The sequence below is a fragment of the Tyto alba genome, unplaced genomic scaffold, assembly GCF_018691265.1.
Source record: "Tyto alba isolate M040663 unplaced genomic scaffold, T.alba_DEE_v4.0 Super-Scaffold_45, whole genome shotgun sequence".
NCBI classification, from domain to species: domain Eukaryota; kingdom Metazoa; phylum Chordata; class Aves; order Strigiformes; family Tytonidae; genus Tyto; species Tyto alba.
Window position 1 is genome coordinate 19,793,187 of NW_024881321.1, and position 12,212 is coordinate 19,805,398.

General features: G+C 36.6%; 1 protein-coding gene across 2 annotated transcripts in view; it reads left to right on the forward strand.

Annotated features, from left to right (window-relative positions):
• Positions 1-12,212, forward strand: part of NDFIP2 (Nedd4 family interacting protein 2) — a 47,433-nt gene that overhangs the window by 11,563 nt on the left and 23,658 nt on the right. For both annotated transcript variants that reach the window (XM_042805998.1, XM_042805999.1), the window contains exons 2-3: positions 7,568-7,724; positions 9,212-9,339. In XM_042805998.1, the coding sequence (XP_042661932.1) occupies positions 7,568-7,724; positions 9,212-9,339 (285 nt within the window). The remainder of the gene's footprint in view (positions 1-7,567; positions 7,725-9,211; positions 9,340-12,212) is intronic.

The following is a 12,212-nucleotide window of genomic DNA, read 5'->3' on the forward strand; positions in this document are numbered from 1 at the left end:
CAGCTATGGACTTCTGTTCTTCTTTCCTGCTTCTAGTGCAGATTTTACAGCTTTGTCCTTCTAATATATGACCTTCTAATACTGTTGAAAACTTGTTGCAGAGATACATCAGGGGAAAAAACCCAAAACACTCCACTGTCCTGAAGGGCTATTGCTAGATGTGGGTATGTGATAGTTGGTGCTTGCCAAGTGATGGGATGGTAGGAAAAAAATTGTGTGGATCTGTTCTGTGCAGTCAGTAATTCTGATCAGATTTGATCACTTAGTTTTAAATACATAAAAGCAAAAAGTAACTGAAAATTACTGGACTTCTGTGTTTTACTGGATTGTACTGAAGTGCCTTATAAAGTTAATTGCTTAGTACTTCAGTAGAGTATTTATTAATCTGAAGGCTCTCCAGTGTCTAGAGGATGATATTTCTCTGGAGTGTTGTGGATGTGTCCAGGACTGTGTTTCAGGAGAGAGCGTGTTTGGTGCTGAACTGTAGATAGCTGCCTTCCTACTAGCTGGTCTGCATGGGTTCATGGTAGGTTGGTGTTACAACAGGAATTTAAAGAAAAAGGAGTGATGATGTTGTAAACTCTCTTACTGGTAGAGGATAAAAACTGATACTGAGGAGAAAGCTAGTAAGTTGAAATACAGTGTGGTGGTTTCTTGGCGTGGTTTTTTTTTGTGTTTTTTTTTTTTTTTTCCTCAAGAATACTTGTATTTTACAAAATTGTGAAATGTTTTTCCGAGGCTGTTGTAAATATATGTTTTTCCTGATAAAAAAAATAAAATTAAAACATTTATTTTGCCAAAGGATTTATTGATCTCTTCTGCTCTTATAATTCTTATCTAAGTGTAATACAGATTATTTGGTTTAGTTTTGATTGTTCAGTGGCTACCAGTGACCTAAATTAGAGCTGACTGATCTTAACACTTGAATGATGTTTATGGGTTAATGATATAGATTTTATGTTTTTTTTCTAAAAATAAAAAAGTAATAGTTGACAGTGTGAGGTGTTGAGACTATTAGATGTCTCAACAGAGGTGGGTAAACAGAGGTCAGAGTTGCCTTTCAACATGAAGGATTTCCATAACAGGTTCAGAATTAAATTTTATTTCAGTATTTCCTTTTGTTTGTTTTTTTTTTTTTTTCCCTTGAAAATCCCAAGATTAAAATTTTGCTATTTACAGATGAATAAAACTATTTTTAGACTACTACAGCTGAAAAAATGCAAAATGTGGTTACAAAACAAGCATTTAATACATAGCGTATATTTGTTCAAATGGAGTTATTTTTATGTAGGTAGAGAATTCTGCTTTCAAGCCTCAGTTCTAGGGAACAGTTTAGTACAGATTTATAGACTGCTACCAGTAGACAGGTGTAAAAGGCATTTGAATTTTTCAGCAAGTGAAAATATCACGTGTAACACAGAAAGGTGAGAACCTTCCTGCGAGCTTAGTGAAGATGATAGCAATCTCCTTTTTAACCTACTGTTGGTTACACCTCTCGTATTTACTACAATAGAATTTCTGTGGAATAAATATCTGTGTACCAGTATGGAAGATGTCACGAATCTAATGCAGAAGTGTTGGAATACTTTTTGTGCACTGCACCAGCGATCTTGAGATGAGTCTTTCATGCTCTTCCCTCCAGCACTAGAAGCTGCAGAAAGTGTGTATTTTTGATTGACCTTTTGGCATAGTCTGAAAAACTGACGCTAGAAGACCAAAGTGTTAACTTCTACAAAGTGAAGATGATGAACCTCTGTTGCTAAGAGTGTTGCTTTTTGTGGAGGAAGTATACCAGCTGACTGGTTTGCATACAGAAGTTGAACTTGCATGATCTAGTTCGTCATCTTCACACTTACTTAAAACAGAATAGTCCAGAATTACGGAGTTTCTGTGCATTGTACTTGTTTTAATGCTGAACCCATGAACTGGTCAGTGTAAGGTTAAAACTGGAGGAGCCAAGCTTCTTCAAAAATGTAGTATCATTTGAAAGGCTAGAAAGGAGGACACATTAAAAGTGCTCGTAATTTACAATTGCTAGTGAGAATGCTGTGGAGCTCTCTGGTGTCCCAGGCAGAACCATCAGTACTAAAACTTACGCAAAAGCTTACCTAAAAGATGAGCTGGCAATAAAGGTATAAGAGGAAACAGGAAAAGAAAGCTGGCTAGTTGTTTTTTGTTTCCCCCTGCCCCTATACGGCAGTATCTTCTGCATAATTTTGTGCTACACTTAAAAAAAAATATATAAATAGCATGAAAATAGTGTATGTTTATAAAGAAGGCCTTTTAAAATGCTTGCAATGCGCTGTTGAAGTTAATTATGTTGCAGTAATTTTATAATGTAGTGATTTCTATAAATCATATTTTGGATGGGAAAATGGGAAGACAGCAGCCTTTGAAATATGCATAAAAACAGGTAACTGAAATAGTGCTGTTCGTATGTTACACTATGAGTATGACTAGAACTAACGTATGCTGCTTTAATGTACTTTATCAGAAAACATCATTCTAATCTTGTGTATGTATGGCACAACTGACGTAAGACATCTTATTACATCTTCTTCCCCTGATTTTTTTTTTTAAATGACATATTTTAATAACTTGCCTATACTGCCACTCTTGTACAATCATTTCATCACAAATGAAGCAAACTGTTTATCCAGGCAAGCAAACTTTTGTAGGTCAGACAAATTACTATGTGCAGGTAAATGAAAAGTATTAAGGAGAGAATGAGATCTTCTTCCTAGTTCAGGTTTTTATTTTGAAAAGCCTAAAGAGTAAAAGCATCGGCATGAGTCCCCTCAGTACAGACTTCTTTACTAAGCACTTTCTTGTGGTTCATGGTCTTTGTAGGGTGTCAGCTGATTTCAGGCATTGCATCTGATGACTTTGGAAATAATTACAAACTAACAGACTTAAGGAAATAAATTGCAGGAAGAGATGCAGAACTTCTTTAAATAAATATTTATTTTAAAAAATTATAAAGGTTGATGTATTTTGCATAGTATTTTGGTGCTGAAAGGTCTGACATCAATTTTAACTTCTTCCGAAATGAAACAGTGAATCATTGTTTTATAGAGCTTTTCTGGGAAAGAAAATGAATATAGCAGAATAAAAATCATAAGAAGGAAACTAAGGTTTTTTTCCTGTACTGTATGCTCTTTAGTAGTTACCATGAGATTTTGAGTCATTGGTGGCAGATGAGCTGTTGCTCCTTGATTGAACTTTGAATTTGAAATTTCCTAACATAGATAGATTTTGAGACTGAGTATCATGACTTCTGAGCCTGTAATGTACTGTAGTTTGAGGGCTGTGAAAGCAGGAATTGAAATACTTGTATAAACAATTTGTGTAGTATGTCTAATAATGAAGTATTTTATTTTTTTAACTGTAAAGCTCCATATAGCCAACCAGGTACCCTGCATACAGACTAAGATGTGAAGGAAAAAGATGTTTTTGTGTCCCGCTTTTAAAATGTGAGAGTAGGGGGCAGTGGAAGGTACTAATTTAGAGCTGTGTGTAGTTTAATAGGTCTAAGTAATTGTTTTGACCATAATGTTGGCGAAAGCAGCTGTATTGCTTACTATCATATAGTGGTTCATTGGGCCTTGGGAGGAGGGGCTGGGCTGGTGACCTGTGAGTTCTCCTTAGTTCTTTAATTAAAAAAAAAAAAAGGGAAAATAATCTTATTATTGAAAAAAAAAATCTTAGATACGATTTCTATACTTTTAATGTTACCTGAAACAGCATTTAACATTTAAGTACATAGCATAAGTAATGCCTTGAAACAGACGTTTTCTGTTCCCTCCTGAGTGTTTTTAGCTTGGTTTCTATGGCAATGAAACCTATGCAGAGTGTCAGGCCTCTTCTTCCCCTGTCTCCAAAAATAACATCTAAATTTACCAGCCAGTGTATGCCAAAATTAAATGGAAAGGGGGAGGCTCAAAGGTAGTCAGATTCCTGCTGGTTTCAAGCAAACTGGTGACTCCACAGAGGAGAATTAGTGCCCTGTGAAAACAGAGTTGCTATGAGTCAGAGTGATATACCCACTGCTGTCTGCCCTGCTGGCACAGGCAGAATTTCCAGTTTGCTGGGGCAAGTTCTGCAGTTGTGGGTTTTTATTGTTTTGGTTTGTTTTTTACCCCAGTGGAGTCCCCCGAGAGGAGCTGAAGTTACTGCCTTGAGGAGAGACAGAACACTTGAATGAGAACTAACAAAAGCTGGTTTCTGCTCATGGAACAACTTGTGTTTGTTATTCTAGCTGTAAACACTCAAGCCACTTAATCTGCTTCTTGTGATTTTTATGATGGGGTTTTCTGTAAGGCGTCTTACGATTTTTCTTTAAATTGATGCATTAGGATAACCTTGATGCCTCTCGAATTTTCGAAAGGTCTGTGTAGTAGAAGACAGGATAGACAGAAATGCTTGGTCCCTGAAATTTTTTGAGTCCTACAAAATAAAGACCATTTGAATGCACTAAAGAGCATAACAGGACTCTTTTGTATGGAGCCCTTAGGATGGAATTTTTGTTTCCTAATTGCAGTTGCTATAACAGTTGAATGACTTGTTAACTCAGGCTTTGAAGGCAAGAAGTCTCCTGTGCATGTTCTTCTCCAATCCTCATGTTACCGCTGTCGTTTGCAACTTATTAAACTACAGATAATTTGGAGAAAGGTAACTTTAAAGAAAGCACGTAGAAGACAAAATTAATTTCCTTGATAATGGCAAAGTGGGTTTTGAGCAGTAATATGCTCTTTGACCAGTGAGCTGCTGTGGATCTCTGTGTGTCTTCAGGATAGTGACTGCACATACTATGGCTTGCTACGGAAAAAATGTTGCAGTGATTGAAGTGAAGGGTGGATGGAGAGAAAGAATGGAGGTAACAGATGGAAATCCATTAACCAGACTTTACTTCTTCCCGTGCTCGTGGATCATGTTGTTGTGGTGGGGTAGTCAGAATTGCACATATGTCCCAAATGAGGGTGGGTGTACCACCATTAGTGTAAAAGTATGCCAGTAATGTTCTGTTATTTGTCTCACTGCTAATCAAATAACAGTTTTATTTTAAAATGGGTTTATTTTAGCTGTATCCATTGCAATACTAGATTTTTCTTATGAATGATTGTGCTTAATTTTAGAACCATAACATTTATAGCTCTCAGGCTGTTTTTCTGACCTGCTCGACTTTTTTAGAATTGAGTGTTTTGTCTTCTCACTTGTTTTCTGTATCCCTAAATATATTAGGCTATTTTTAAGTGATTTTATTTTCTTAGGCCTTAACTACTTTAAATGGTTATACATATTTCTCAGGTTACTACTTCCTCTGGATCACTGATAAGCCATTAAATGACCTCATTGCTCAGTACCCAAACCCCCTCAGTAATCCCTATCAATTCAACTGAAGGTGATTTTTCCTTCATAGTATATGCTCGTGTGTGTATTGTGCCTGTGTGTATATATATACATACGCTTAGATATGTGTGTGCATGTATATGTAGTTTATATATATATATATACCTTTTAATCTTTAAGCTATAGTTTTTTGAATACAGTATTTGGAGGGACTCCTGAAAATGCTTTAGCAAGTAACTTTATAACTTTTTCTAATTTGACACATTTAAAGAAAAGAGTGTGGTAGAAGCCATATGAAAATTGCACGGAATTGTTCTGCTCCACTAACTTCTTTTGAAGCATTTTCTGTTTTCCTTTGAACCGTCTTTTCAATTTACCTGCCTATGTCTTCTGTGTTTGTAATACCTGCTGTTATCTTGAGTTTTTCATTAACCTGCAGAACTTGAACATGACCCAGCAGTGTGCCCTTTCCACAAAGAAGGTTAATGGTGTCTTGGGCTTGCCAGCAGGTCGAGGGAGGGGACCCTTCCCTTCTGCTCAGTGCTGGTGAGGCTATAGCGCTGTCCCCAGGTCTGGGCTCCCTCATACAAGAGAGACATAGGGCCACAAAGATGATGAAGGACCTGAAGCATCTCACGTGTGAGGACAGGCTGGGAGAGCTGGGACTGTTCAGCCTGGAGAAGAGAAGGCTCAGGAGAATCTCATCAGTGTATATAAATACCTGCAGGGAGGGTGCAAAGAGGATGGAGCCAGGCTCATTTCAGTGGTGTCCAGTGACAGGACCAGAGGCAATGGGCAGAACCTGAAACACAGGACGTTCGCAGGTTCCCTCTGCCCCTTCTTTTGCCACCCCATCCTCTCTTTTTTTTTTTTTTTTTTTTTTTTTTCCCCCCTTGTGAGGGTGACTGAGCACTGGAACAGGTTGCCCAGGAAGGTTGTGCAGCCTCTACCCTTGGAGGTACTCAAAAGCTGCCAGGACACGGTCCTGAGCAACTAGCTGTAGGTGACCCTGCTTGAGTAAGGGGGATTGGACCAGATGACCTCCAGAGGTCCCTTCCAACCTCAACCATTCTGTGAACTTTGATATACTCTGAATATAAAACAATTTTTGTGTGAACGTTACACTACTTAACATGGAATTTAGCATTTATTCTTTTCACAATGTGCATTTTTCAATAATCTGGTCATACTTCACTTAGTATTAAATTAATGTAGTTGTATTCTTAATATTGTTATTCATATTAAAAGAATATTTTTCTGTATGATGTTCATAGAATCTACCAATTTGAAGTTACAGAATTCTTTTTACGGATGCCATCAATTTACTAATCTTATTTTCTGGGGTTTAAATATGGTGCTTCAGTAGTTGCCTTCTAGGCATCTTGTAGTTTACACTAGTAGGAACTGTCACTTCTTTGTTTAATGCTAGTACTCTTCCTTCTTAAAGTTTGATTCATATTCTAAACATGATCAATTTAGCCAAAATAATCAAAAATATCTCCCCTAAGGAAAGACATTAATTGCTGCATCAGAGTTCCACAGTTTTAATCAACATTCTTGCTTATGCAAATTCTTATTTCTGTATAAGTATAGCCGGACATGTCCTTTTAAAACTGCATTTTGAAACAAACAAACAAACTAGCAACTTAAAGTTTTATAGGGAAAGGATTTCTTCCAGACTGTAAAGAAAAGCAGAATGTTTTGAAAGTCATTAAATTTGAGTGGAGAAGCTCTCTGACAAGATTCAAGAGCATAAAAGTCCCAGTTACAGAAGTAGAAATGTGTCTTATTTTTTAATTTCTTCTAGATTAATACAACAAAAGATAGTGTTGCTCACCTGTTGTATTTTAAAATGGATTAATACATTTTATGAACGTATTTGAGAAAGAAAACGTAATGGTGTTAAAATATTCATATAATAGAAAGTATTTTATAGTCAGCATTCTTCCGTGTGAAACCCAGATTTTTAAGACTATTAACATCGCTGAGAAGAAATACATTTCTGAGGAGTTAAAAAAAGGCAGTTAAGATTATCTTTAGCTGTTTGCTTAAAAGGATTTAACTGAACTACTTAAAGTAGTCACCTGCTGTTTTGTAAATAATCTTTGTTTTGCTGAAGAGTAATCTTCTCTCTTTTTGAAGATGGTTCTGCAAGTATTAGGTTGTCATGGAAAGTATTCTCTGAATGCATCTGAAATTTGTGTGTTTTTCTTCTAAGCTTCACAATGAGGATGACCCCCCAGAGTCTTCAGCAGCTGAGCAGCCTTCAACCTCTACAGAGACAACGCAGACTCCCCAGACAGCAGCCTTATCCGAAGCAGATACTTCCCCTCCACCTTACTGTAGCATAGCTGTAGAAGCAGCTGCAACCTCAGGTATTTTTCTTACATAAGAGCTTGTCAGGGAGGAGTGTGTATGAATCAGAACTTGGTTCAAAGTGGTACGATGCTGCGGTATGTTGTTCTTTTCTACACGCAAAATTTCAGTAAAAAGCTATGCTTTTGTGCACAGCCCTTTGTCTGGTTTGTTCAGAAGGAGGACACTTCTAAATTATGCTGATTGTTCCAAATTACTAGACTAAATAGATGTTCATTAATTAGTGTAATAGGTTTTATTTAAGTCTGCATGTAGTTCAGTTCCACATTTAATCCACATCTTTGAGTACTGCTCCATTATTAGACCTCATTAGCAATTTTCATTGCCTCTTTGTAGAATAAAAACAAACTCACAAGAAACAAAGCACTGATTTGTCAAAACTCTGACTTCTTAAGTATATGCCATTGTTCGAAAACACTGCCATGAAAAGATTAATTTTGCTTTAAAGGCTCTTGATAAAACTTTTTGTGAAAGATGAGTAACGGGGGTCTTTTTCTCCATTTCTTCACTGTTCCCTTTCTCATGAAGTTGTGACTTTTCCTTGGGGCATGGGAGACTTAACAGCAGGCAACTTTGAAGTCCCTGTTTAAGCAAAGTTGCTTGGATTTGTGTTTCCCATGTACCAAATAAATATTTTAGAAGTAACCTCCAACCTAATTTTTTTTAATGGTGATTAAAGGAGCAATTTCCTGTCCCTGCTCTTTGAGGCAGTGTTAGCAAGTATAATACATAGCTATGCAGAATTATCCCTATATATAATATCTTTGTGTTGGTGTGCTGACAAATCTTTTTATCATGTGACCTGTGCTGACAAATCTTTACCATGTAAGAAATTTTGTTAGAAATTCCTGCTGGCTGTAGGAGGAAGCTCAAGGTGTATTTTAAATAGTTTTCATTATTTTTTTTTTAATAATTCTATTCTATATGATGATGTTTTACTATTTCAGTATGTAAGAATGAAGTCTGTGGTCCATTTTGACAGAAAGAACATTTTTAAAAGAACGTGGTGAAATTGAAACTAATTTTCACAGAACTGGAGTTAGCAGCAAGACCATGCTAATGAAAATATAGCATGATTATTACTGAACTTTAGTAACTAATTGGTGTTGATAATTAAAAGCTTTTTTTTGGGATGCTTCTGTGCGTGTCCTCTATGATTTGATAAAAAGCCTTTGGTTGAAATGCCTCGGATGTAACCCAGCAAATGTGATCTTTTGTTCATACATTTGTTGGCTTCTTGCAGCATCTAGGTTAAGGTTTCTGCCTTGAGCAGCAACTAAAAGCACCATCAAGCTGTTCAATATTTTATTTTTATAAAAATAAAGTTTAGAAAAAAACTTGTAAGAATTTGAAATACAAGCATCTTCAATTTCAGCATCTGATGGAAAAAAATATACTTTAAAGCTCAGTAGTTATGTGCATGTAAAATTTAATGTCCTTGACATCTTTCTGGCTTAAAAATGCATAACCTCTTTATTTTGAACAGAAACACACAATGAATTTTATCCTGTACCACCTCCATACAGTGTAGCTACCTCTCTTCCTACTTATGATGAAGCAGAGAAGGCCAAAGCTGCAGCAATGGCAGCTGCTGCAGCAGAAGTTGCCCAACGAGTAAGTGATACAGTTCTGCTTTATTTCAATTTTGTGAAGCATGTTAGGCTAATCTAACTGTTTATAACAGTCGGGGCTATATTATGGCCTATTTATTTAAATAATGGTGGACTGGTTAGTTAAAGATTTTGGATGCTTAGGTTTTGTAGAAATAGTGTAAGTTAGTTGTACTATGAGAAGTATATCATATTCAGTCTTCTCTGAGGCATAGCTACTGTCTAAACAGCTTTAAAAGCCAAATTTTGCCCTTTTTAAATAGTTTATAACGTATTTTGTCATCTTTTAATTAGGTATCCACTACTAATGTTACTTTGTAGAGTTATTACTGATATTTACTGTTTCACATGGTAAAAATTAATTAACAAAGTAGAGCTTTAGAGAGGAAGGAGAATTCCAAAAGTCTGGAAGGGACAAAACCCCAAGTAATGTGGATCTTGTTTAAAAGGAACAGTCCTTGTTGTTTACTCTATGAAAAATTTAATACTGAAGTTCAAGGAAATTTTCCAAGTACACATCAAAAAAACCCACACCAAGAATTACTGTAAACTGTAAATTAAGTAATAGATATATATCTGGTGTTTATAGTTTCATAAGAATTAACATTATAAATAATACAGTCTTCAAAACAGAAGATTGATATTGGTAATTAGTGATAAATGTTAGTTTTGTAAGCAGAGTTCTTCCTTTTTTTTTCTCCCAAGCTTTGGAATCTGGAAATTCTGCTGTTTGGTAGTGTTTGCCATAATATGCTAAACTCAAGTTATGTTTCCAGTGCTTTTACTAAAATTCTCCACCTTGAGTTCAACTGTGATTGCATTTGAGATGCATTTAAAATCATACTGACTGCAGTGTTCTTGTGATGGGGAGAAAAAAAATTTCTGCTCACCCAGCGGGAGGCTGTTCCTTCCTTGACTGCTGTGCAGTAATCACAGTGCACACCACTTACTTTAAGTTACGCACAGCTAAAGTTAGAGTGGATTTGTGTAACAGCACCAGTGAAGTTGTTACACATATCTGTTTTACTAAATGCAGTAGGGAACCAGAGACATTTGCATGGTTACTTGCCAGGTCTCTGCTACGAGGTGATGATCTCCAGTTGTAACCTTCTAACTGCTTTAACAGGAACATGGATTCTGTGTAGTCTGTTCTTACTGTTGTCATATAAGTAAAACTTCTGCTGAAATACTGGTCTGAATGAAGCCCTCAGTTTGAAATTACAAACCTTTAAACTTACTCAGAACATTAGCAACCCAAACCTTAACTTCTAGGGACAATATCTGTCCTGTGGTGCTTCAGACAGCACATGTGCAACTCTTATAAGATTCTTGTCGCTTTTAACTTTGTATGTCTAGAACCTTATGAGGTGAGAGATTGAGACATATAAGCAATCTTCCTTGACCTGAATTTCAAAGGGAAAACCTCAGGCTGGGATTTAGCCAATTTCAAGAACAAAGCTAACCAAAAAAAAAAAAAAAAAAAAATCAGTGGTTTTTGCCTTGTCATTTTAAGCTTTTTTACTTTGGAGAACTATTTCTCACAAGTTCAGGCCACTGTGTCAGAAACATCTTTTTATCTTCCTCAGAAAATCTGCCTGGTTTTGGTCAAATTACAAGTTTTTGAAATACGAGTTTCCACAGTTGATACATATAACTTCAAATTTAGTAAATGTGTAGCGGTTGTCTTGCATGAACACGTTATGGCTCTGAAGGGGATGGGATCACAAATGTGCTGTCCCCAGAGAACATTCTCAAATGTTCTGTATCAGAGTAGGATTACAGGACTGAAAGTAGGTAGACCTTATGACTGTGCTTGACTGCTTTTGGTGAAAACACTGAAACTGGGAAATAGGAATTTCTGGTGTGCCCTGAAGTAGTTTTATTATTCTTGGCTTTCGCTTAGAAGAGAAGGGGAAAACCACTTGATTCAATTGCAAGGGCCTTAATGGTAGGTGGAGGGAGGAAGGACAATGACTCGGAGCCTAGAAGCTTACATGTTGTGAGAAGAGCAGTATGGTTTTGGTTGGGCAAGGAGGTAACTGGCTCAAAGTGAACACAAGCAGGGATCAGAGAGGATGAGTCTAAGTCAAAATAAGAAAAGGCAAGGGTGAATGGAGAGCAGTCATATGGAAGGAGTACAGGGAGATTTACATGAGAAACAGGAGGGAGAAGGATAGACGGATTTCTGGATCCAGGAACCCAAGTGGGGACAAAATGTACTGGGAAAGGAGCTGAAGCTGGTGTGTGAGAAAAGAGGAGTAGGGAGGAAGAAGGAATGTGGAGTTAAGAGGTAGGAGAGTAAGATATGGTGACAAAGTGAGAAATAAAATTTTACATAGTCTGCTTTTCCAAAACAAATAGTAGAACTTGATGTTCAAGAACTAGGTGCTGACACCACAAGAATTTCACTTAGTTATGAAGAATCAGTAGGAACACACCATCATTCCCCCAGAGCAGATATTGGCTAAAACATTGTAGACTTATAGCAGTACTAAGATCGTATCAGAAGTCTACTCAGTGTACCTAAAAGCCACAGTCCTGCTGACTGCTAAAGATCTCAAGTTTGCTAGAATTTCTGCTCATTTTGCTTCTGTGGATTTTTTGGTGTTTTTTTTTTTTTTTTTTTTTTAAAGCACACACATGCACACACACAAGCTATATTAAAGAAACAGTATTAAGGTTGCAAAGTTGAGATTTGGGGAAAAAGTAGGAAATGCTGAAGTTGAGTTCCAGTTTTGTAGATGATACTAAAATTATGTGCCAGTGCAGTTTTAATTAATGCCATTTTAATTACCTTACTATGTGACACTGCTACAAAATCCCTGCCTTATTTAATACCTCTGATAGATTTACACTGGGGTGGACTAAGGCTGTGTA